This window comes from Podarcis raffonei, chromosome 13 (genome assembly GCF_027172205.1).
Source record: "Podarcis raffonei isolate rPodRaf1 chromosome 13, rPodRaf1.pri, whole genome shotgun sequence".
In the NCBI taxonomy this organism is placed as follows: domain Eukaryota; kingdom Metazoa; phylum Chordata; class Lepidosauria; order Squamata; family Lacertidae; genus Podarcis; species Podarcis raffonei.
In genome coordinates, this window is record NC_070614.1 from 4,517,211 (window position 1) to 4,540,641 (window position 23,431).

The 23,431-nt window shown below is 42.6% G+C and overlaps 2 protein-coding genes across 9 annotated transcripts in view; one reads left to right on the top strand and one right to left on the bottom strand.

The window, feature by feature from the left end:
- Nucleotides 1–12,255, top strand: part of INVS (inversin) — a 59,601-nt gene extending 47,346 nt beyond the window's left edge. For both annotated transcript variants that reach the window (XM_053362993.1, XM_053362994.1), the window contains exons 11-16: nt 930–1,142; nt 3,118–3,434; nt 5,340–6,114; nt 9,324–9,559; nt 10,206–10,289; nt 11,975–12,255. In XM_053362993.1, the coding sequence (XP_053218968.1) occupies nt 930–1,142; nt 3,118–3,434; nt 5,340–6,114; nt 9,324–9,559; nt 10,206–10,289; nt 11,975–12,108 (1,759 nt within the window). In that variant the 3' untranslated portion in view covers nt 12,109–12,255. The remainder of the gene's footprint in view (nt 1–929; nt 1,143–3,117; nt 3,435–5,339; nt 6,115–9,323; nt 9,560–10,205; nt 10,290–11,974) is intronic.
- Nucleotides 12,256–12,361: 106 nt separating this feature from the next.
- The window catches only part of TEX10 (testis expressed 10), a 36,178-nt gene continuing 25,108 nt past the window's right edge, over nt 12,362–23,431 (bottom strand). For 6 of the 7 annotated variants that reach the window (XM_053363000.1, XM_053362997.1, XM_053362998.1 and 3 more), the window contains 4 exons: nt 21,502–21,582; nt 17,723–17,904; nt 16,011–16,221; nt 12,362–13,494 (listed from right to left, as the gene is read on the bottom strand). In XM_053363000.1, coding sequence (XP_053218975.1) covers nt 13,381–13,494; nt 16,011–16,221; nt 17,723–17,904; nt 21,502–21,582 — 588 coding nt within the window. In that variant the 3' untranslated portion in view covers nt 12,362–13,380. The remainder of the gene's footprint in view (nt 13,495–16,010; nt 16,222–17,722; nt 17,905–21,501; nt 21,583–23,431) is intronic. The other variant, XM_053363002.1, reaches the window with a different exon arrangement.

The window sequence follows — 23,431 nt, forward strand, 5'->3', positions numbered from 1 at the left end:
TGCACTCTACGTGGGGCTACCTTTGAAGGTGACTCGGAAACTACAACTAATCCAGAATGCGGCAGCTAGACTGGTGACTGGGGGCGGCCGCCGAGACCATATAACACCGGTCTTGAAAGACCTACATTGGCTCCCAGTACGTTTCCGAGCACAATTCAAAGTGTTGGTGCTGACCTTTAAAGCCCTAAACGGCCTCGGTCCAGTATACCTGAAGGAGCGTCTCCACCCCCATCATTCTGCCCGGACGCTGAGGTCCAGCGCCGAGGGCCTTCTGGCGGTTCCCTCATTGCGAGAAGCAAAGCTGCAGGGAACCAGGCAGAGGGCCTTCTCGGTAGTGGCGCCCGCCCTGTGGAACGCCCTTCCAGCAGATGTCAAAGAGATAAACAACTACCTGACATTCAGAAGACATCTTAAGGCAGCCCTGTTCAGGGAAGTTTTTAACGTGTGATATTTTACTGTATTTTTGGTTTTTATGGAAGCCGCCCAGAGTGGCTGGGGAGGCCCAGCCAGATGGGCGGGGTATAAATAATAAATTATTATTATTATTATTATTATTATTATTATTATTATTATTATTATTATTTCCAGTCTGTGCCCCAAATACATGGCAAGGAGACACCTGATCCCATCTGCCCATACACTCCTGCTGCGCCACCGTCAATTTCTCTGCCAGAGAAAACAAGCAAATTGCAACACCAGTTGCCCTCCTTCCTTGTTTTGTCAGCGAATCATTTCCCCGGCTCTTCACCTCACAAGTGCAAGCAACATCAGATCAGCATAATTAATCATATAATACTACAATATTCCGAATCCAACAAAGCAGTGGCGCTGACGTGCTGTTTGAGAAACTGTTTTTTGTTTCCTTTTGTTAATTACAGTATCTGCTTGTCCTGTGGTTCAAATATGTACTAATGTTTTATTACTTTCAGGTACACGCCTCTTGATTACGCCTTGCTGGGAGCTCATCATGAAGTGATTCAGTTCATGTTGGAGCACAGTGCACTATCCATAGCTGCCATACAGGACATTGCAGCTGTAAAAATCCAGGCCGTCTATAAAGGATACAAAGTTAGGAAAGCTTTCCAAGATAGGAAAAATCTTTTAATGAAGCACGAACAGCTGAGGAAGGATGCCGCTGCCAAGTAAGTGGCGCACATGTGCAAAAAAACCCCAACAAATAACCTCTTTAAAATGAAGTAATCCCTGAATACCATTGTACCTACTTGATCATTCCCCCACACAAACCAGGCGATGATTGCTTGGTTGTGTACATATGTACATGAGGGCGGGGGTATGGAGAGAGAGAGAGAGAGAGAGAGAGAGAGAGAGAGAGAGAGAGAGGGAGAATATATCACAAACACACCTCGACTGAGGCTACTGTTTTCCTATTTCATGCTTTTGTTAAAGAGGCTCTAGCTCACAAAAGCTTGTAGCAAAATACTAATTATTTGTGGTCTTTAAGAAGCCACGTGACTCTTCGTTGTGTTGAATTGCTCTGTTAGCCAGCCTGCCAGATGGACTCTGGAGTGACAAGGCTAAGGCTTCTACTGCAGCTGAATGTACCTTGCTTGTCTTGTTTCCTTTTATGGAATGATGAGGGGAGCCCTCGTCTGTGTGCCTCTTTGAAAGAGAAGGAAATAATTGTGCTGTGAATAGCAAGGCCTAATTTATCAGATCAAAATGGCAGACGGATCTGTACTGGGTACGAGACAGACACCCATATGCTTTCTGTTTGGTGATACTATTATTTGAGAATGAGCCACTTCTGTCAGTGCCAAAGGCTGAATGCTGAAGTGCCTCAACCTGCCCAGAGTACAGTCTATGGCTCCGCCAGCAGCTCTTCATGCACCCAGATTCAATCAGCTGCTTGATAAGATAGCAATGACAGATAAAATTCAGACTCTTCCTTGACACCTTGTACTGACTTCACCTCTTGCTGTTACTTGTGAATCACAACAACCGATAAAGGCATGCCATATAACTAGCCTGTCATTTATCAGCAGTCTACAACCCAGGTTGCAGCATTAAAAGTTTAAAATATCAGGGCTGCATGTCCATTTTATAGTCTTTTTTTTTTTTACTGCAGCTAGGTTTTTTTTTTGTCATGGTGCATAATTTATTTATTTAAATTAAAATATTAATATGCGAGCATCTCGATGTAGGGTGAAATATAAAACAATAGCATCAAAATATACAATATAGTGAAAACCAGAATACAATCAAGTCATCAAAATTTACTTAAGAACTGCAAATTATGTACGTTTTGCCTGAAGCGGGGGGGGGGCGTGTTCCAGAATGTGAGCGCTACCAGAGAAAAGGCCCTCTTTCTGGTTATTACCACCCCGCAAACTGTTCCCGCAGAAGGATAATGACCCCATCCACAATAGGCAAAGTGCCTAATTCCCAGACACAGGAACCACCCACCACCCACAAGATTCACCTTCTGTTTCCTGGCTCCCATCCAGCCCACCAGTAGATTACTGGTCCAGAACCTGCATTAACACACCTGACTCAGATGATAGAGAGAACAAGGGGAATACTGGTGATACTGCCCTCCCAAGTTTCCTCATGACTGTCTCATATAGTAGAAGTTAAATAGCATTGAGAACAAGATGGCACCTAGTGGCACCCGAAAGCACAGTCACTCAATGTTACAAATTCTCTAAAGCTGATGGTGAGAACCAAAGAGGGTTCATCTTTTCCATCCAGCTTCCTGCTGAGTTCTCAGCAGCAGTATTGAACTGAGAACAGAGGAGCAATCGTGCACCTTCTCTCTCCTTTTCCAGGCTTCTTTTTAAAAAGGAAACATCTCTTTGTTTTCCCGCATTGCTCCTGGCCTTTCATAATTTTCTTACTGGTTAGGGGGGCAAGTTGGGACAGGGAAGGTAAGACGTGTAAGGCCCTTTAGTTTTTTCCTTGTAATTCAATAGTGTGTTTTCAGTATTATAATTTTCATGCTAAACTACTTTACAGGGTTGTTCATCCACTAGAGGAAAAGTGCGGTACAAGAGGGATTCTTGTTTGTTTGTTGTAAATTCTCATGTTTCCAGGAGTGCCTTTCATTTTAATACTGTGCTTCAGGCAGTTTTAATGAACAGTATAAACTATTGCTTATAGGAAACGTGAGGAAGAAAACAGAAGGAAAGCCACAGAACTGCAGAAAGAAATGCGGAACTCCAGGTCCAGCAAGGGCCAGGTTCAGCAGCAGTTCACTTCTGAGACAGAGAAGAGTCCCTTGAGACTTCAGGCGGCACAAGGCTGCACCCAGCAAGGGGACGATGCCCTTGGTAAAAGGCCTCCCTCTGGCAGCCTGTGTCAAACCCAAACAGGGAAGGTCAAGAGAAACTCAGCCACAGTCTTGCCAAACAAAGTGACTAGCAAGAACAAACATCACTCCGAAGAGCTGTTTGGCGAAGATCAAAAAAAGGAAATGGGTTTGTAATCTCGGTGTTGTTGTTGTTGTTGTCATTATTATTATTTATTAAATTTATATATTTGATTTGTTTCATTATATTTCTATGCTGTTTTTTATTCAAATCAATCCCAAAGCGGCTTACAAGCAATAAATAACAATAGCATGATAGAACACCACAGGTAAAGGTACCCCTGCCCGTACGGGCCAGTCGTGTCCGACTCTAGGGTTGCGCGCTCATCTCGCTTAAGAGGCCGGGAGCCAGCACTGTCCGGAGACACTTCCGGGTCACGTGGCCAGCGTGACAAAGCTGCTCTGGCGAGCCAGCACCAGCGCCGCACACGGAAACGCCATTTACCTTCCCGCTATAAAGCGGTCCCTATTTATCTACTTGCACTTAAGAGTGCTTTCGAACTGCTAGGTGGGCAGGAGCTGGGACCGAACGACGGGAGCTCACCCCGCCGCGGGGATTCGAACCTCCGACCTTACGATCAGCAAGTACTAGGCACTGAGGTTTTACCCACAGCGCCACCCCCGTCCCAGAACACCACAAGTAGTGCATAAATCATATAGAATAATTAACAAATCATCATATACTGCCTTTCTTCTGAAGATCATAGGGTGGTTTACAGTATAAAAACACAAAATCCATAATATAACATCACCAACAAACAACACACGTCCCAGACACATTAAGAAGGCCATAGATAATCAGCCAAAGGGGGAAGAGGAATGTTTATGCACTGAAGGTGCCAGCTGAGTCTCCCTGGGGAGAGCTGTCCACAAGTGGGAAGCCACCACAAGAAGGCCCATTCCCATGTTGCCATCCTCTGGGCCTCCCATTGATAAGGGCTGGTTGCCATTGAGTAAGTGATGGGCAGTCTAAGAGCAGCTCAGTCACTGTCTGGCCAATGAGTTTTTGGGGCTCAGGATTAGGGAAGACTCATGGGTGTAGCCCGGATTTGTTAGGGGAGGCAGGCTTTATGTTGTGGGTGCGGGTAGAACATCAGTTAAGTATTTTTATTGATTTAGGGGGGGCTGACCCCAGCCCCCCTTGGCTATGCCCATGGGCAGAGTCCACTGCTTTATAGGATCAGCTGAAAAATGATTGGGCTGTTGTGTCACCTGACCAGTGCAATGCCATCCCCTGGTCTTCTGCAGCGCTTGTGTTGCAGCACAACAGGCCAACAGCTCCCCACTCCAACAAGGTGCCTGGTAAGAGCTCAGGGTTTCATGGGTAGCTAGTCTCCAGTTTCAAGACTTCCGTTTCATTGCTTTGCTACCTTAATATCAAAAGAGGGTGAAATTCACTCCTGGCATCTCCAGAAGAATGGATTTCCTTTTCATAATTTTGTGAGCTTCCCTTGCAAAGGATGTTCCTTTATTGGGGGTGATACAAGCCAGGGGGTGATTTTTGACCTGGAAGCTTTGTATTTATATGCTCAATAAGTGCTGTAACAATTATATAATTGTTTAATTAATTATATAATTAATGAAACTATAATTACATTTCATAAGCTCTTATTGAATAGAATAAGGAGAATATGTGATTGCATGAATAAGTTCTGTATTGAATAGTTTGATAATGCACTTTGTTCCATGAACTATTAGATCTGCAGGGAACATTATCAATGAGCATGAATTAAATTCTTAGCAGAAAGCTGTACATAAAACAGTTTTAACCTTTTGAATGCTTTGTTCTCTGACTTCCATGGTCTTTTTATTTTAGTTAGTTATGAAACATTTAAACAATATTTTAATTTTAAAACTGGGTCCCCTACCTTGACTTCCAAAAATGATTCCCCTTGAATACAATTAAGCTTTTACATTTATCCTAACTGTATTGTGTCTCAGTATTTGTCAATCTGACTAACTGCTTTTAGGAAATTAGAGTTATTTAAATTATTATTTATCTTTGTCTCCCAAGAGGTATCCAGGGAAAACAGCAAATGCAAGACTGTCTGCGCCCCTTCCCGTTCCAGTAGAGAAAATGATGGGCATCAAGTTGTATCTGCTGGCTCAAGCAAGAATGGTAAAAAGCTCAAGGAACCTACTGTGAGAGCAAATGCCACCTTCACACATGCCAAGAAGAGGCACGACTCTAGCGCTAAAGCTGCCTCTTCTGGGGAAAGATCAAAAAATCCAAGTCAGTCATTAAACAACAGTATAGACCATTGTGAAGAAACAGGAGTTTGGGTTCAGACTAGTAAATGCACTGATGGAAGCACAAGGAATTCAAGACACTCTGAGATGGCCCTTAAAGGCACCCCACAGCAGCAGAAGGCAAAAAGCAAAGATGATGAGAAATGGTCCCTAGCTGGGTTCAGCAGACCTGGCAGTGCCAAAGTGAGAGGCGTGAATATCAGAAAGGACCTTTCAAGTGCTGCTGTTACACAAACCGGTAAGGTGGCAAATAACAAAGTCTGTCCTTTGCTGGTCAATGATGCAAGGACTGCAAAGCTAACACCCAGCAGGCGGGCACTGGACAATGGCCATGGAGACAGTGCAAAACCCAGCAGGCAAGCTCTAACGGCACCCAGGAATTCAGAACATCAATTGCACTTTCTTCACTGCAAGAGCCCAGCTACCGGACCTGTCCCCTCAGAGGTCTTGAAGCAAGTAATTGAGAAGGAAAGGGCAAGGAAGGAGCTCTTCCAAAAGAAGAACTGTGCTGCTGAAATAATTCAACGGGCTTGGAGAAGGTACTCATTTATTTTGCTTTATTACAAATATTTTTGACCCTTCATCAGTATAGATAGGGATGCCGAACACAAAATGAAGGCAACCAACCAAAACGTAAAATAAAGAGTACACACTAAAATACACCATCAAACAAAGAAAGCAGAAAAAGCAACAGAGAATGTTGAACGATATCCAGCTTACAAAACTCAAAATGAGGGGACACTTGGCTATTTCTTCTTGTTTAGCAGATTTCATTTTAATTACCACTTCTCATTTCATCAAGTCCTATACAGTTGTGGCTATACTGGCATTCTTTGATCAACATGAAGCCAAGCTTGCAGTTGATGTATCAAGGGCACTGGACGGAGGCCTATTCAGTCCAAAAACAAGCTGCTATGCCGGATGCATTAGTGCACCTCTTTTCATCCTCTAGCCACTTCATGTATTAAAAGGACTTGTCAGTGAAGGATGCATGATTCAAATATCCTCTTTCCATGTTTTCAGATATCATGTGAAAGGGGAACATGCATCTAATATGTTTTTGAGACAGGACTTGCCCTTGTAAGAAGCCATGCTGGCTTTTGCTTCAACAAGACTTGGTCTTCTATATGCTTGGTTATTTTATGTTTAACAATACTTTCCACCAGTTTTGCCAGAACAGATGTTAAGCTATATGGCCTATAATTTCCAGGATCCACCTTTTTGTTATATTGGCTACTTTCCAGCCCTCAGGTATGGAGGTTGGATCTGGGGGATTAGTTACATATTTTTGTTAGAATGTCAGCAATTTCATATTTGAGTTCTTAAAAGAACTTTCAGGTGGATGCTGTCCAGCTCCATTGATTTGTCAGTTTTAATTTTGTCTGTTATGCCTAAAACTTCCCTCATCACAATGGTCTGCCTAAGTTCTTAAGACTTGCCTCCTGCAAGGCACTGGGATCTGTCCAGTATCTTCTATTGTCTCTCTGTTGCTGGTTGGCTGCAGCCATTTTAGAAGAAGCCATGGCAGGAGTAGGGAGATAAATGTTCCCATGGGGAATAAATGGAAATTGCTAGCTTGTTATGTGAACGCTTGCCTAACAAATGATTTCCTGGGAGTGCATTGTGCTCAGAACGTGGGATCTGTGTGTATGCTCATGAACTGGTGGTGACAGACCAAGAGCAAGACCTTGGGAACACAGTAGGTAGTGCAGTGAAGATGTAGACCCATGAAAAAGACAAATTCCATGCTTTCCATTAGGAAAGCATCTGAAACTAAATCTGTTATCATACAATTTGATGGTGCAACCACATTTGGAATACTGTGTACAGTTCTGGTCATCTTGCCTAAAAAATAATAATTGTAGAGTTGGAAAAGGTTCAGTAGAGGGAAACCAAAATGATCCAGGGAGATGGAGCGGCTCCCCTATGAAGAAAAGTTGCAGCATTTGGGATTTATTCGTTTAGAGAAAAGGTAAGAGGCAATATGCTAAAAGCAGGCCTTTGCAGGGTAGCCAAGTACAGTCATACCTCATGTTGTGTTAGGTTCATGTTGCGTCTTTTCGGCTTGCAAACACGGCAAACCGTGTTTGTATACTTCCAGGTTTCGCCACGCATGTGTGCGCAGAAGCTTCGCACATGAGCAGAAGCGGCGTTCTAGTTATGGACTTTTCGGGGTGCAATTGGCACTCCGGAACAGATTGAGTCCGTAACTAGAGGTACCACTGTACACTTGCCTTGGGCCTCGGAGGACTAAGCTGGCACCCGGGGGGGAGGGCGTGTCAGGGGCCAGCTGCTTTTTTTGTTTAATAGTATAACTTTATTCTAATAAGACTTGTATGGGACTGGATAGAAGTATATAAAGTTATGCCTGGCATGGAGAAAGTAGATAGAGAAAAGTCCCCACCCCGCCTGTTGTAACACTAGGACTCGTGGACTTCCAATAAAACTGAATGTTGGAAGATTCGGAACAAATCCAAGGAACTGCTTCTTCACATAGTGCACAGTGATGGCCACCGACCTAGATGACTTGATAAGAGAATTTGACCAATTCATGGAGGAGAGGGCTGCCATTGGCAGCCAGCCATGAAGGCTCTGCTCTGCCTCCACAGTTTGAGGCAGAAATACTTCCAAATACCAGCTGCTGGAAGCCACAGGAGAGAAGAGGGCACCGGGGTTGAATTCTCCCTGTGGGCATGTTAGGCCACTGTGAGAATAGTCTCATGTCCTTCAGGTGACATGGTGGCATGCTGGCTAACTAGAAGGAGCTAAGTTCATTCCTTGCAATCCAAGCATGGGCCTATCAATAGATGAAACACACAGTTTATGTTTTTTTCCTTCAAGCTTCCTAGTCCCTGTTCTTTCCTGCCCTTGGTAATAGTTTAATTGTAGCAAAGCAGATATAAAGCACATGCAAAACGAACACCAGGTCACAGAAAACAGCTATCAACATTATTTTACCACATCCCATCATAAATACAAAATTAATGGGTGATATAGATCCAGATCTTCACAAATCTATGTGTTATCCAGTCCTTATTATGCATCTTTGCCTTTCCTCTCAGCTCAACAACTACCAAAATAAACTGAACTTCATGAGCAATGTTTCCATGCAGGAGATTTAGCTCTTTTCATTCCAATCCACAATGCAAGCAGGGGTTGCCAGTTAGCTACGGTGGACATGCCGTGGTATAACATCTAAGGTGGCATGTATTTCTATTACTAAACATAATTAGCAGAGATTTATGAGCATCAACAAAACCGAAATAATACTATTTTAAGAAAAATAATGCAAATCGTGTTTTGGCACTTTTAAAGACTAACAGGCTTCCTATGGCACAAATGTGGTTCAAAACCTGAATCACCCAATAGATTGTAGATCAAAGGTCTGGGAGAAGAGCACAGCATGGACACCCCCCAAAAAGACCCTCAGGAGGTGGGAGCTGCTAGGCTGTTAGTCTGATTGAGTTTTCCCCTTTTCTGGAATGGAGGTTCTTCGTAATTAAGACAAAACATAAATACGTGCCTGGCAAGCTTAAAGTTTGATGTTAGGTATATCAAATTAATGGATCTTATTTAACTCAGACCTTCCTTTGCTGAAGAAACCTCTTTATCCCACAAAAGTGATCCAATTAAGGGGAAATTTTGTTTTCCCAGTTAATAATGAAGTGAAGAGGGTTATGGGAAACTTTAGGGTTGATAAGAGGACACTTAAAAATGAGCATTCCTCTCTTTTCTTTTCTTCTTCCAGCTACCAGTTAAGGCGACAGTTTCTTCAGCTTTTTAGTGTCAAGCGGCTGTGCAAGGACAATGAAGACAAGTGGCAACAAGAAACAGCTGCCTTTTGCATTGAGGTTGCTTGGAGCAAGCAGCTGAACCAAACCCCTTTGAAATCAATTTCCTCCAGCAAAAACCTCAAGTCCACGAACAAAAGCAACTCAGGTTTAAACTCTACGCAGAAGCCATCCACCTTGAAACAGATATACGGTAGGAAAGCATTTTCTTGGGTACTTATTTTGAGGAGTTAAGGATTGCATTTGTTTGTGTCATACTCTCCAGTTAAAAACGTTGGAACATAATGCAACTCCAGCATCATCAGAAATGGATATATTTGTCCTGCAGATGTACACTCTCTGAATATATTTGAAAGAGAGCTGGGAATCCACTGCCCACAGACTTCCCACAGCTCGCAGGAGCCTCCTGCTCTTCACCCTGGCCATTTCCTGAGAAGTAATTAGGCTTAAAAAAAAAATACAAAGCCTCCATTGGTGCCAGTGGAAGCTTTTTAAAAACCTAACTGGAGTTCAGGGTGTTGGGAGGTTTTTTTTTTTTGTGAAATTAACTCTTCCCTGCCTCACACACCGAGACCCCCAACAACATAAAAACTCAGGCATCATTTAAGCTGTTCTGTCTTCCTGTTCAGTGGCATTCTCAGAGGGCATTGCAGCGGGTCTTAAGAGTAAGGGTGGCAACAAAAGGTTAAATGAGCATGCTAGCAGTTGTATTTACACTGTTCAGTTTTGTTGTGTCCCCCTCTCTAAAGCTGAACAATAACTACAGTAGAACAAAGAGTGAAAAATGTAGAAATACAAGCACAAATGTTCACACTTGATTTGAAAACTTGTTCTTAAAGGGCGCTCTCAAGAGGGAAGAGTCTATCATCCAGTGAGACCTCCTTCTTCAAAATACAAGCTTTCTGAACTACAGATACTATCAGGTACCGCTTGTTGGCCTAAAAATCAAAATTGGTTGATAGCTGGTGTATCCTTAATTAAATGTGATATATTTGGTTTAGAATCAGAATGGGCCAAACAACACCAGAAACAACTTCATTCCTTCGGTTTTATTGATCAGATCCATTCACTAGATTAGGGGGTGGACTTGCACTTTATTTATTTCTTGCTACAAAAGTGTGTAGATTTTGGATTAAACCAACAATCGGGAAACCTTCCTCAACAAAAGTCGGTCAATTGATTATTTGGAATTGGGATGAACATTTCTTAACAATATGCTGTAGATGGCTGCAAATTACAGTGGTATTGTTCATTATTATTAAATTGTAGTGTAGGGTATTACTTCATTTTGATGACGCTGAAATGTTGATCTCCCTTCTAGTTTTCACCCTCCCAGTTAACTTGCTGTGACTGGAGGCCTTTGTAATCTCAGAAAGGTTCTTTGTTGTGCCCTTCTGAATATAGCTTGGGGAGTTATCAAGTCTTTTCACCTGCCAACTTTCACACAGCCATCTATGCAAGACCTTAAAACTTCCTCAAATGTTAATTCATCTTGTGCCCCCCCCCAGTCTCCCCCGTGAGTTTTCCATACAGTCCAATTGTAGGCCTTGCAATTTCTCGATGCATTTGCTTTTTCATAACTTGGTGATGAATAAGACAGTGATAGGGATTTTGCCCAGTCTGTTAAGAACAGTACTTTCATTCACCAGATGGTGACTCAGGAAACTTTTGCCCTGTCTAAAGATGACAGTACATTTTCCTTTAAGCATGAGGTTTTTCAAAGAAGTTCAGAACTGTCAGCAACCAGAGCTATAGGGTGTATCTGACACGTTTCTAGAGCGAATTTGATTCTACTTGATGTGTGTCACAGAAGTGATATAAAAGGTAAACCAGCATTCCCTTTAAAAGTTAAGGCATCTTGTTGAGAAGTAGAAGAATTCAGTTGGTGTGTAAGTGCCAAAGTTACCAACAAACTACCAATAAAAATCCAATTTAATTTTCTTTTAAACTTTTGCTAAGCTTGATTTGGAACATGCTTTCAAAGCCCAGACTTGCACACTTAGTTTGAGAATCCTTAGAAGGTAACTCAAGGTTCATAAGAATGTAATAAAAATTACACATTTTTGACCTTTAATAGGATATATTGCAACGTGGCTATACTTCGCTTTAAACATTGAAAAAACATGGTTGTGTTTGTTGCATTTCTGATACCTGTATACAGCACTTCTTACTGGGCAAAAGAGTAATGACTCCTCAAGTGATAAAAAATTTCAAGGTGCAGTATAACTAACAGTGGTAAACAGTACTATTTTTCTAGTAAAAAGGGGTGGAACTCACCATGAATGCCTCCCTTGTTCTCTTATAATGGCAATGGCACCACCTTAGAGGTGCTGGAACTGAGTTTCAGCTGGAAAAAAAGCCCTAGTGGTAAATAAATGTTTTAAATAAAATTTTGCAGATGAGTATTATAATGGTAGTGTTCAAATTTGATAGGTTAACCTAAAGAGCAAGCAGAAATAAAGGTTCCTCAAGAATGGTTTAATGGTTTTTGGTTGGATGAGGCAGCTTTAAGTAGCTCTGGTGCTCAATACAAGTTTATTAATGAGAGAAATGTCAAGTATTTTCACTCCTCGTTGGCCAAACATACTAATTTATAGTTGCTTTGCAGAAAATGGATTGCAGTACCTTTGCCTGCTGGAAAACAAAAGGAAATTTAGACCATTTTCATCCAGTATGAAACCTACAACAACAGTAAAAATGAAGCACACCAGATCAAGGCATGAAAGCAAGACTGACCTATAGCATAAGGAGAACCTATCAATTATATATGGACATATTAAAATTACCTTTAATAGTATTTTCATCATTGTATTCACCTAAGGGATCATAAACAGTTCCAGATTCTGAAAACTTCCACTCTCGAAAAACAGTAAAATCCATTAAACTTTACATTATTGAAAACTTTCTGCTTACTGAGTGAACTAGCGACAACTAGAATGCTCCCACTGTCACCATATAAATAAAATGAAAAAACACACAACCAATTTTCTCAAAGTTTGAGTAGAATTCCTTTTTTTTAATCAGTAATATACAAGGCCCAAAAGGTTCACACCAGCCTGGCAGCTGAAATCCTCAATGATTTGCTCCTTCCTTCCTTCCTTCCTTCCAAGAGAACCAACAGTACTCAAGACACCTTGCTCAAAAGTAGTCACAAGTCAGCAGTTCCACGCTGACAGATGAAGTCGTTATATTTTGTCAAACCACTGCATTCGCCAAAATATCCAACAGGTTTTGCAGCTCTCTGCTAGTTTGGACAACTCTGGCTTGAACTTTGTGAACTATGAAAATGAGCAAGGATGGCAAACTCTCAGGTTAATAATAAAAAGATAGTTAAGACAATCCTCAGTTTTATAAGAAAAATAATATGCAAAAGGATTTTTTTTTTTTACTACATAATCAAGAATAACGTGTTACAAAACTTGCCTGGGGCGGGAGCTGAGAGGCCACCCAATGAAACTGGCATTTCTCCACAATCTCTTCATTCACTCTAGCCAACTTAGTGTTCACTCTCCTCCAAAAGCAGCTTTTAAAATGCCCTATATCCCTTAAGGGGTAGAGCAAGCACCTTCCTGCACAGTTCTCTTCTGGCCTCGACATTAGCAGCATCCCCATGAAAGTTCCTCTCCCTGCACGCTTATGGGGCAGCTGCTATTTGCACTGGAAAGAAATCCCCCTTTGCACCAGCTTCAGACAAGGGATTGTCCTCAGGATCACAGCAGGGGGGAAGTGGAAGCTTCCCTTCCAGGCCTGCTGCAATTTCAGAAGTTGTCAGTCTTACCAGCAGACACTTTCCACCTTTGAAACGCAAAGACACGTTTTACATCATGTATAGTTTGGCCCTTAGTGATGGCAGCAAGCTGCTCAGATCAGAACCGGCTGCTTTTGAATTTTTGGTACAAATACAGGAAAAGTAGCTTTTTACATGAAAAAGTCTTTTTAATGAAATGTAACTTCAATTTCCACAGAAAATTGACATTTTGCACTGAGACCCGCAATCAAATGCAGTCGTTCTCTTTAATATACTGTGTCAGCTGCACCAGATCCTGGGGGATGTGTGGCTAAGTATATATTGTAATAGTAATGGAGGTCTGTCAGCCACTGGTCTTGAACTTCGCCACTCTTCAATACCTAGAATCAGAAAACAGAGTTACTGCTTGGAATTTTTCAACATACCCTTGCTTCTGACTTTTTAAAATAAATAAATAAATATAGTTTTATTGATTTCCTATATACTGCATAACAATTAAAAAAAGAGAGAGAGGATACAAAAACAAAATCCCCCTTGCCTTCCTCTTGGACAGATCACTCTAGTTAAGTTTGTCAGAGTCCCAATCTGTGATTTCGGTAGTTGCCATTCTTCGGGACTATCAGTAAAGTATTTTATAAAAGGATGCCATATTTCAACAAAATCATCTACATCTTTTGTATTATTCAATGCATGTAATCTTTGTTAATTTTTCTGATACAGCAACAGCCCATACATTCTGTTTCCAATGGGAGGTAAGGTAAAAGGGTAAAGAACCCCTGGATGGTTAAGTCCAGTCAAAGATGACTATGGGGTGTGGCGCTCATTTCACTTCAGGTCAAGGGAGCTGGTGTTTGTCCACAGAAAGCTTTCCAGGTCATGTGGCCAGCATGATTAAACCACTTCTGGCGCAGCGGGACACTATGATGAGTGCCAGAGCACATAGAAACACCATTTACCTTCCCACCGCCACAGTACCTATTTATCCACTTGCACTGGTGTGCTTTCGAACTGCTAGGATGGCAGGAGCTGGGACAGAGCAATGGGAGCTCACTCCATAGTGGGGATTCAAACTGCCAATCTTCTGATTGGCAAGCCCAAGAGGCTCAGTGGTTTAGACCACAGCGCCACCCGCATCCCTCCAATGAGAGATACACAGATGTTCCAATCCTTTCCAATTCTGTGCCTCTAGTAGGCGTGCCACTAATAAAAGTAATTAGTTCTTTATAACAAAGGTTAGATTGCCCTTCTCTAAAAATAGTTAACAATCCCACATTTGGGGTGCATTCCACATGGTGACCCATAATAAAGCTTATTCCTGTAAGCACACTAACAGAAGGCTTTATGTGAAATGTGGTACCTATACTATTGCAGCCTCTCCAGCTCAATGGTGGGATAGTTTTGCGACTGACTTTCAAGCGTCTTCTGAATACATTTTTTAAGCCAAAAAGCCTGTGCAGCCGCTTAACATTTCTTGATCAGCCAGTCATTTTAATGATTATTTTGAATAGTTTTTATGGTGTTTTATTGTACTTGCATACATTATTGTAAACTACCCTGAAATTCTATACTAGTTCTGTACAAGTTGGCAGTATATATTTTTATAAATATCACAATTTCATTGGTTTAGATGCTTTTCATGAACTAGTGTTTGTTATGGAGAAAACAATATTGCCATATTTATTTTCTCAAACACAACTTGGAACTCCCATCTCTGAAAATATAAACACTGGGTACAACTTTTTATGCTTCTCTCATGAAGTAGGCAGGACAGGGAAGAGAGAGGATTACAGTTACGTAAGAATGTAAGAAGAGTCCTGCTGGATCAGGCCTTTGGCCCTTCTGGTCCAGCATCCTGTTTCACAGCGGCCAACCAGATGCGTCTGGGAAACCAGCAGGCAAAATAGGAGCCCAAGAGCAACACTTGCCCCTTCCATGGTTTCCAGCAACAGAGTTAATTGGAATTACATAAATTAGGCTCTTTCCTGGTATGCTGTGAGGAATTATTTAGGCTAATCAGCAGTTGCATTTAGTAAATTAAAAGAAAATGCTTTTATAAAGCAACAATGTTTCCAAATTGTATCATTGTACTTGGACACTTCCCTAATTATCCCTTCAGGTGTTATAATGCAAACCGTGTTGAATGTACCAGGCTATGCTTATTAAAGGAGAAATAACATTCCACCACTTTTGGATGCTATTGACCCAAAGCTAATGATTTCATGGAGACAGGTTCACACACATATAGAAGTAACGACCAGCATCTGTTCATTCTAATAGTTCACTCCTTTTATTTTCAAACAGGATATATTGTATGTGGACACACTGAGCTTTGAAACATGGAAAGGGCTAGCACTGGGATAGAATCCCCTTATAAAGGGGATTCTTGAGATATAGGGGGGGATGACCCTGCTTTTTAAAGCAAGTCCCCTTCAGAGCAGCAAGGACTATGAGCTGCATATGCACCCTGCTTGTATGCTGCAAGCAGACTTTGGCGGCACAGCCCTCACCCACTGCAAATGGGAGCTGGAAGGACAGCTGCTTGCTCAGCCTAGAGGCCCAGTGGAGCAGGGAGATGTGCCTGGAGAATGCACACGCCCCTCAGGTGTGCCTTTCTCAATCTCATCAACAGGGGGGCCACCCCTTTACAGTTTGAAGCAGCCTTCCCCAACATGTTATCCACGCATTTTGGAAACAATTCCCACCAACCCGAAGACAGCACTGATGGCCAGGAGAGGAAAGGAAAATTAGTCTTGGCTCTCAGAGGGCCCATTGCTCTTCGCTTGCAAACAGAAAAGGTCTGCTTCAAGGTGTGTGCGTCAGGCCAAGGTAAGTTAAACAGCCATCAGGGACGCTGAAAACTAGCCTGAGCAAGCAGTGATTGAGCATGAGTGCCTACCATGATATCTTTGACAATCTGTTTCACCAGAAGTTCATTGGTCACCATATGAATTCGAAGCTGTCCGTGTTGCATTAGCAAGCGGAGGAGCTGGGCAAGGACAGGCAATTCCTCCGGACAGACTCTGCTCACTTGAAGACTCTGCAACATCAGCCTCAGTACGCGAGGCAAGGCGGTCAGCACGGAAATGCAGCAACTCCACAATGCGTCCCTGCAGAGGAAGAAAGCACAGCCAGAGAGTCTATAAGGGAAACCAAGGGCAGAGGAGTTATTTAAGCTCAAATTAACTTTCTCAGTCCACCTCTCTGAAGAACAGAAATGAGTACTGTAGACTATGGTTTCTAGGAAGAAAATGGCACAGAAAATGACAAAAACTGGTACACTAAAGTTACTTGCAAACCATTTCCACCAATTTGTCACCAGTTATAGTTAAAAAATATTTTTAAAATATTTATTAATATTTAACTACATAGAGTCAATTATATAGTCAACCATGAATACATTGAGCACAAAATAATGAATTATCAAATTAAAGCTGCCTGATATATAACAGGCAGGAGCCGTGACCCAGTTCAAGATTCCGGTGCTGCAAGTTACAGTAAGATTTCTACCGTTTGGACAAAGGGTAGTCAATCAAAGAAATCCCAATTGCAGAGGTAACATTCCTGTCTGATTTATCTCTCACTTACTTTAAAATCAGTTTTGTTTTGTTTTTAAAAAGCACATTGTTTCAGAAGAGCTTACTGGGAATAACATTCTAGAGGGTTAGAAGAGAATTAAAGCAACTAGTGTCTTAGAATGCTGATATTCAAAATCCAGCCCGCTTTTGGCTCCATGGGCCAGATCCTCACCAAGATCTATTCTCATGTGGCTTCCTACCTGTTCTCACAACAATCGCTTTGAAGTGCCAAAGTTAGTACTTCACAGCGCTGCACAAAGCCAATCCAGCAGACTTTGGCTCTCCCGCATACAGTGGTACCTCGGGTTAAGTACTTAATTCGTTCCGGAGGTCCGTACTTAACCTGAAGCCCCACTTTAGCTAATGGGGCCTCCTGCTGCCGCCGCACTGCCGGAGCACGATTTCTGTTCTCATCCTGAAGCAAAGTTCTTAACCTGAAGCACTATTTCTGGGTTAGTGGAGTGTGTAACCTGAAGCGTATGTAACCTGAAGCGTATGTAATCCGAGGTACCACTGTATAAGCTCAAGGGCGGCAGAACCAAAGCTTACTTTCTGCAGGCGTTGGGTAGGGGAAGGAGTTTTCTGCAGGGGAACCCCTTTACACACCACAACTTGGAGTGCACTTTAAGGCTCCCATGTGTGCACCAGCACCCACATCCCTACCTGCTCCACAGCTGACATCATACATAGCATCAGATGTGGGGCAGGGGGCAGTGTTTGGGGGACATGGCCTTGCAGGCGAAATTTGGACTCCCAGTTCGCTTTAGCACGCGAACCCGTCGTAAGGAGCCTGGGAAACTAAATAAGGCAACAGTCTAAATCCCAAAAAATTGTGTGATTGCTGGCAGTATACATCTGACTTATTCCTCAATGTGGTGCAATGAAATGGAAGCCAATCAACCTTATAAAAAAAACTTGCACAGGTACAGACTGATATTTTATTCCTCAAGTAAAACAAGCAAATTTCATATGTATTTCTAAAGTGATTTTTACAGATGCCAATATTTGAGAAGTACTCAAATTAAAAGCTTACCTCTTCTGCAGGTGTTCTGTATCTTCTCTCTCTATCGTTAAGAGGAGATAAAGGAGACTGTAACACAAAGACGCTAGGAACTTTGCAAGGTTTTCATTAAGCAAGCACGCTTGATCCAAGAGCTTACTAATGGCACACAAAACAGATCCAGCAGCACTGTCAGGTATTACAGTCAACCCTGCCTAGGAGACAAAACAAATAAATTACCTTTCACACAGACACTCATTTCTGCCGTAGCTGTGCTTGCGCCTGTGTCTAAGAACAATTCTAAAAATAACTTCATTTCCCCCTCAATCTGTTACATTTTACAACCTGCCCTTCCTTTCCTTTGAGGATTGAGCACATTAATCCCATGAATTGGCATCTTATTTATTTAGCAACAGCCAAGTAAAACACCTTCCATACTACCTTGTACAGTGGGCTTAAGCTCACGTCACAGATTTAAAATACAGTGGAAGAATATTACTATGTGGGTAGGATGATCAACAGGCCAGTTTCTGCACACCCTCTGCATACTCTAGCCCAGGCATCCCCAAACTCAGCCCTCCAGCTGTTTTGGGACTACAATTCCCATCATCCCTGACCACTCGTCCTGTTAGCTAGGGATGATGGGAGTTGCAGTCCCAAAACAGCTGGAGGACCGAGTTTGGGGATGCCTGCTCTAGCCTCTGTCCAGACAGACAAGAAATGTATTCTCAGGGTCCACGGACACATTGCAGCCAGGCCAAAGCATTTGAAGTGCACAGAAGGGCCAGAGAGGAGAATGGCCTGGCAACAGTTCCAAGGCAGTTTCTAGGCAGACAGGCCTAGAAAACCACGCTTGGGCAGAGTCTGAGAGGGTCCCCACTCACGTTCTGTGCCTTGGGAGTCAGGTTCAGCAGCAGAGGCATGACAAAGAAATCAGGACCTCAAGCTTCAGGTCCATTCTATTGCTATGGATTCATGGGGCAAAGTTTTTCACAAAACACTTGTCTAGAGTGGCAGTCCTAATGAAGTGAAATATAGTTCATGAAGGGTTCTGTTATCATTGTCTTTCAGTCTGACTTTGGTAGATGGATTTAATTTTTTTTTTGTTGGGAGAAAGTATGAAGCTGGTAGTCTTAAAACTTGCTAACTTTAAATAATGAATGCCCTGGTTCACTTTTTCCTTTTCCCTTCCCATTCCTTTTTCCTCTTGTGTTCCATTTTTTAGAATTTAAACCTGAGGTCCGGAACTGTCTTGTTTTTTTATTGATCTGTAATCCTTGCAGAGCCTTTTCAGCTGAAAAGTTGGGAGCCAATTAATGCTTGATTCTGATGCAGCTCTGAAGAGCATATATCACCAACTATGCTGTCCCTCTAGGTCACGCTGTCAGAATGGGGCTGGGAGGTACTGTAGCAAGTCATTCCTGGAACCGAGTCATTCCTGAAACAAAGGATCCAGCAGGTTACGATGGGAGACTGCTGCTCTGAACCATGGCCCCTAAACTTAGGGAGTGCTGCCATAGTGAGAGCCAGTGTGGTGTAGTGGTTAAGAGCAGTGGACACGTAATCTGGTGAACCGGGTTCGTGTCTCCGCTCCTCCACATGCAGCTGCTGGGTGACCTTGGGCCAGTCACACTTCTCTGAAGTCTCTCAGCCCCACTCACCTCGAAGAGTGTTTGTTGTGGGGGAGGAAGGGAAAGGAGAATGTTAGCAGCTTTGAGACTCCTTAAAGGGAGTGAAAGGCGGGATATCAAGTCCAAACTCTTCTTCTTCTTCTTCCATGCTTTCTAACATCTACATGAAACTGTTGGGTGAGGTCATCCATAGATTTGGTCTGAAGTGTCATGGGTTTCTAGTAATGCACTGAACGCCCTGAATCAATGTTTGGAGACAGTAAATGATGGGATGTGGACAAACAATCCAGTGAAAAGAAAAGCAGTCCACCTGGAAACAGTTGTCTCAGAGACGGCTGTACAGCCTGCTCTGGGTGGGTTTGAGCCACTTCTTAGGAATGCAGCTTTTATTGTTTTCTGTGACCCCGTGCTGCTCCTGATAGCAGAAGTGGTGAGGGTCAGATTACCTGCAATGCTAAGCCCACCACTTCATCCTCTGATTCGAATTACACCTTCCCACATGTGACCTGCAACTTGTGATTGCATACTGAAGTGTCATGTGCCCAGGGTCTTGCTTTGAAGGCATTCATTTGTGGATGTCTATAAATGAATTTTCACATCGAATTGGACACAGGTCATCTGCTGGAAAACCTCTCTTTCCAGGGTATCCAATAAATAACACCATAAGTTTGGCTCTTGCCCATGAGACAGAAGTTCTTCATGCATATTGCCACAGATGAGGGCGACTGATTCATACTTTTTGAGAAAACAAGTTATAGATAAATTAATGATGTGCCAAGACTGTTACTTCTTTTAAAACACAAGAAAAAGAAAATATTTAAACTAAGTGTGGCATACTTCTTGATTATTTTTGCAGGGAAGATTAAGGCAGTTAACAAACAGTTTTCAGTTCACTGGAGTTAAATAATAATATTGTTGTTGTTGTTTAGTCGTTTAGTCGTGTCCGACTCTTCGTGACCCCCTGGACCAGAGCATGCCAGGTACTCCTGTCTTCCACCGCCTCCCGCAGTTTGGTCAAACTCATGCTGGTAGCTTCGGTAACAATGTCCAACCATCTCGTCTTCTGTCGTCCCCTTCTCCTTGTGCCCTCCATCTTTCCCAACATCAGGTTCTTTTCCAGGGAGTCTTCTCTTCTCATGAGGTGGCCAAAGTATTGGAGCCTCAGCTTCAGGATCTGTCCTTCCAGTGAGCACTCAGGGCTGATTTCCTTAAGAATGGAGAGGTTTGATCTTCTTGCAGTCCATGGGACTCTCAAGAGTCTCCTCCAGCACCATAATTCAAAAGAATCAATTCTTTGGCGATCAGCCTTCTTTATGGCCCAGCTCTCACTTCCATACAACACTACTGGGAAAACCATAGCTTTAACTATATGGACCTTTGTTGGCAAGTTGATTTCTCTGCTTTTTAAGAAGCTGTATAGGTTTGTCATTGCTTTTCTCCCAAGAAGCAGGCGTCTTTTAATTTTGTGGTTGCTGTCACCATCTGCAGTGATCATGGAGCCCAAGAATGTAAAATCTCTCACTGCCTCAAAAAATATTATGTAAAAGTGACGGCAAATGTTACATTGGTCAGTACAGAATTACCTGGTACTGCTCTATTTTCACTAGTAATTGATTCATTTTAAAGCCCTCAAATGCCCCCATTTATCTTGAGGATAACGTCTTTGTACATATTCCTTCCTGTCCACTCATCAACATCAGAGGTGTTGCGCCAGCCAGCTGGTGGGCATGAAGGGAAAGGCCTTTTTGTTGCTCTAGCAAAGGAAGCCCCTTCTCCCCAATGCCTCCATTACTGCTCATGGCCTGTGGCTGTTGCTGGTTTCTAATGATGGCCAACTGATAGTAAAAAAAATCCTTGTTGTCATTTGTTCCATTTTTATGACAGTTTGCTGTTGGTCATTTTGAAATTTCCATAAAGAAACATGGAATATAACATATTTAAACACAGTATGAAGACTTTCATGACTGCGATGAAATGTTTCTGCAACCGCTTATGAACAGGAAAACTGCTATTATATACTGTTCACAGACGAAGACATGAATAGTGAGTATAACTGCAAGGCCAGAAATGAACCTAGCAGGAACATCTGCACATACCGAACTCTTTTTATTGCCCACAGTTTCAATCACAAACAATAATTAAATAAAACCAACATAGAATATATTCAGAATTACCACCTACCAGGTATTTGCAAATGCCATTTTGTACAATATCTATGCATTGGCTTCTTGAAGGTATAGTAGACAGGCACTGGGTCACCACCTGTTACAACAGCAATAATATTAATGCCAATATTCACTGTACATCTACATCTTTGTTTCTACAAAGTCATAGTGGATACATGGTCAAAAGTAACATATTCCAGAATTCTAAAAGCTGCATTTAATCATTTCATATAAGTTAAAGCAGGCATAGGCAAACTCAGCCCTCCAGATGTTTTGGGACTACAATTCCCATCATCCCTGACCACTGGTCCTGTTAGCTAGGGATCATGGGAGGTGTAGTCCCAAAACATCTGGAGGGCCGAGTTTGCCTATGCCTAGGTTAAACCACTGACCCTCAGCCAATTACCATCTCTCAGCCTAACCTACTTCACAGGGTTGTTGTGAGGCTAAAAATGGCGAGGAGGCACAAACACTATGCCTTTAACTCCTCAGAAGAAAGGGGGGACGTAAAAGCAAAAACAAACAAGGAAGTAAAGTCCTGCAGGGCTTCCATTTCCTGCTCACACTACAAGACACTCAAATATGATAAACTGAATCAGACGCACGGGTGCCTTTTTAACAATTAACGGTTTTAGAATCCTCCTCACCATCTGAAAGCACCACCAGTGACTCATAGTGAAGGCCAAGGGTCGCCTTCGTCACCCAGGAAGGGACATGTGGCTTGATTACTTCCCCGTTCTCTTCCCCTTGTTGACTCCCTCCAGTCCAGTTCTGTGGCTGAGCCTGCAGCAGAAGGCGGCTCTCAACAGTACCAGGTTCAGACAGGGCAAGATAAGCAGGGAAAGGAGGAAGGAACATCAACCTGGACAAAGAAATCTGTGTGGGCCTAACTGAGCTATGTGGATATGGGCGGCCACCATGTATATTATCCAAGGTAAGGTAGTGGATGCCACCACGCACCACACAAGAGCAACTAGAAGCTCTGTTATTTGTTTGTTATGGACGCACAAGCTGCATGTACTCCTGGATGGAAACAGGAATGGTTTAAAATTAAAGAAAGTACCTGTTGCAGTACTATCCTCCCGAAGGCCACTTCAACCAAGGTATGCATGTCTATTCTTGACCAGGCACACCTGGGAGAAGAGCCAGCAGGGGACAGGCTAGAGGAAACAATCAAGTCACATGTCCCCGCCTTGTGCAAATGGGAGACGAACAACCCATGAATGGATGCGTCACACAGGCAAAGGAAAGAAGAATTCAAACATGCCTTAAACGCTATATTTTGAAATGCTAACAGAACAGAGGTAAAGGATAACATCTTTTTCTGTTGTCTGAGGTCAGAACTCTAAAACATTTTGTGCACTGAACGGTGAGTGCTACGGTGAAAATTAAGTGACATAAAGAGACAATTCCTTAGAAACCTTATCTTGCAATCTGGAAAGGCAACAAACCTGTAGACATGAAGCCTCGAGGGATAAAGCACTGACAACAGAAGGATCAAATTGCTCTCTGGCTACAGTCAATATTGAGACTACAGATCCAATGCTAATGAAGACTCCCTGCCTGTAATTGGAAAACAAGCTCGCTCCCCACTCATAACCCAACTGCCATTTATGCTGACACTTAAAACATTTACTCATCTTACTACCTTCCTTCCGATTTAGAAAATCCCAAAACAGTCCAGGCGTGTGCTCAAACAAATTATATGGACAATTAGTGCCCTGTGGTTCTTAAAAAATAGGTTGCAACTGTTGCCGCAGCTCTTTTTTCCATATCCTTGAGTATCTACAAAGTGAATTAATATAACCATAAATTCTTCTGCTCATTCTCTTCGACTCCGCTCACTGAGCATCGAATGCAGGCTTCCCTAACCTGGTGCTTCCCAGATGTTTTGAACTCCAACCATCTCTAATTACTGGCCATGCTGATCAGAGTTGCGGTCCAAA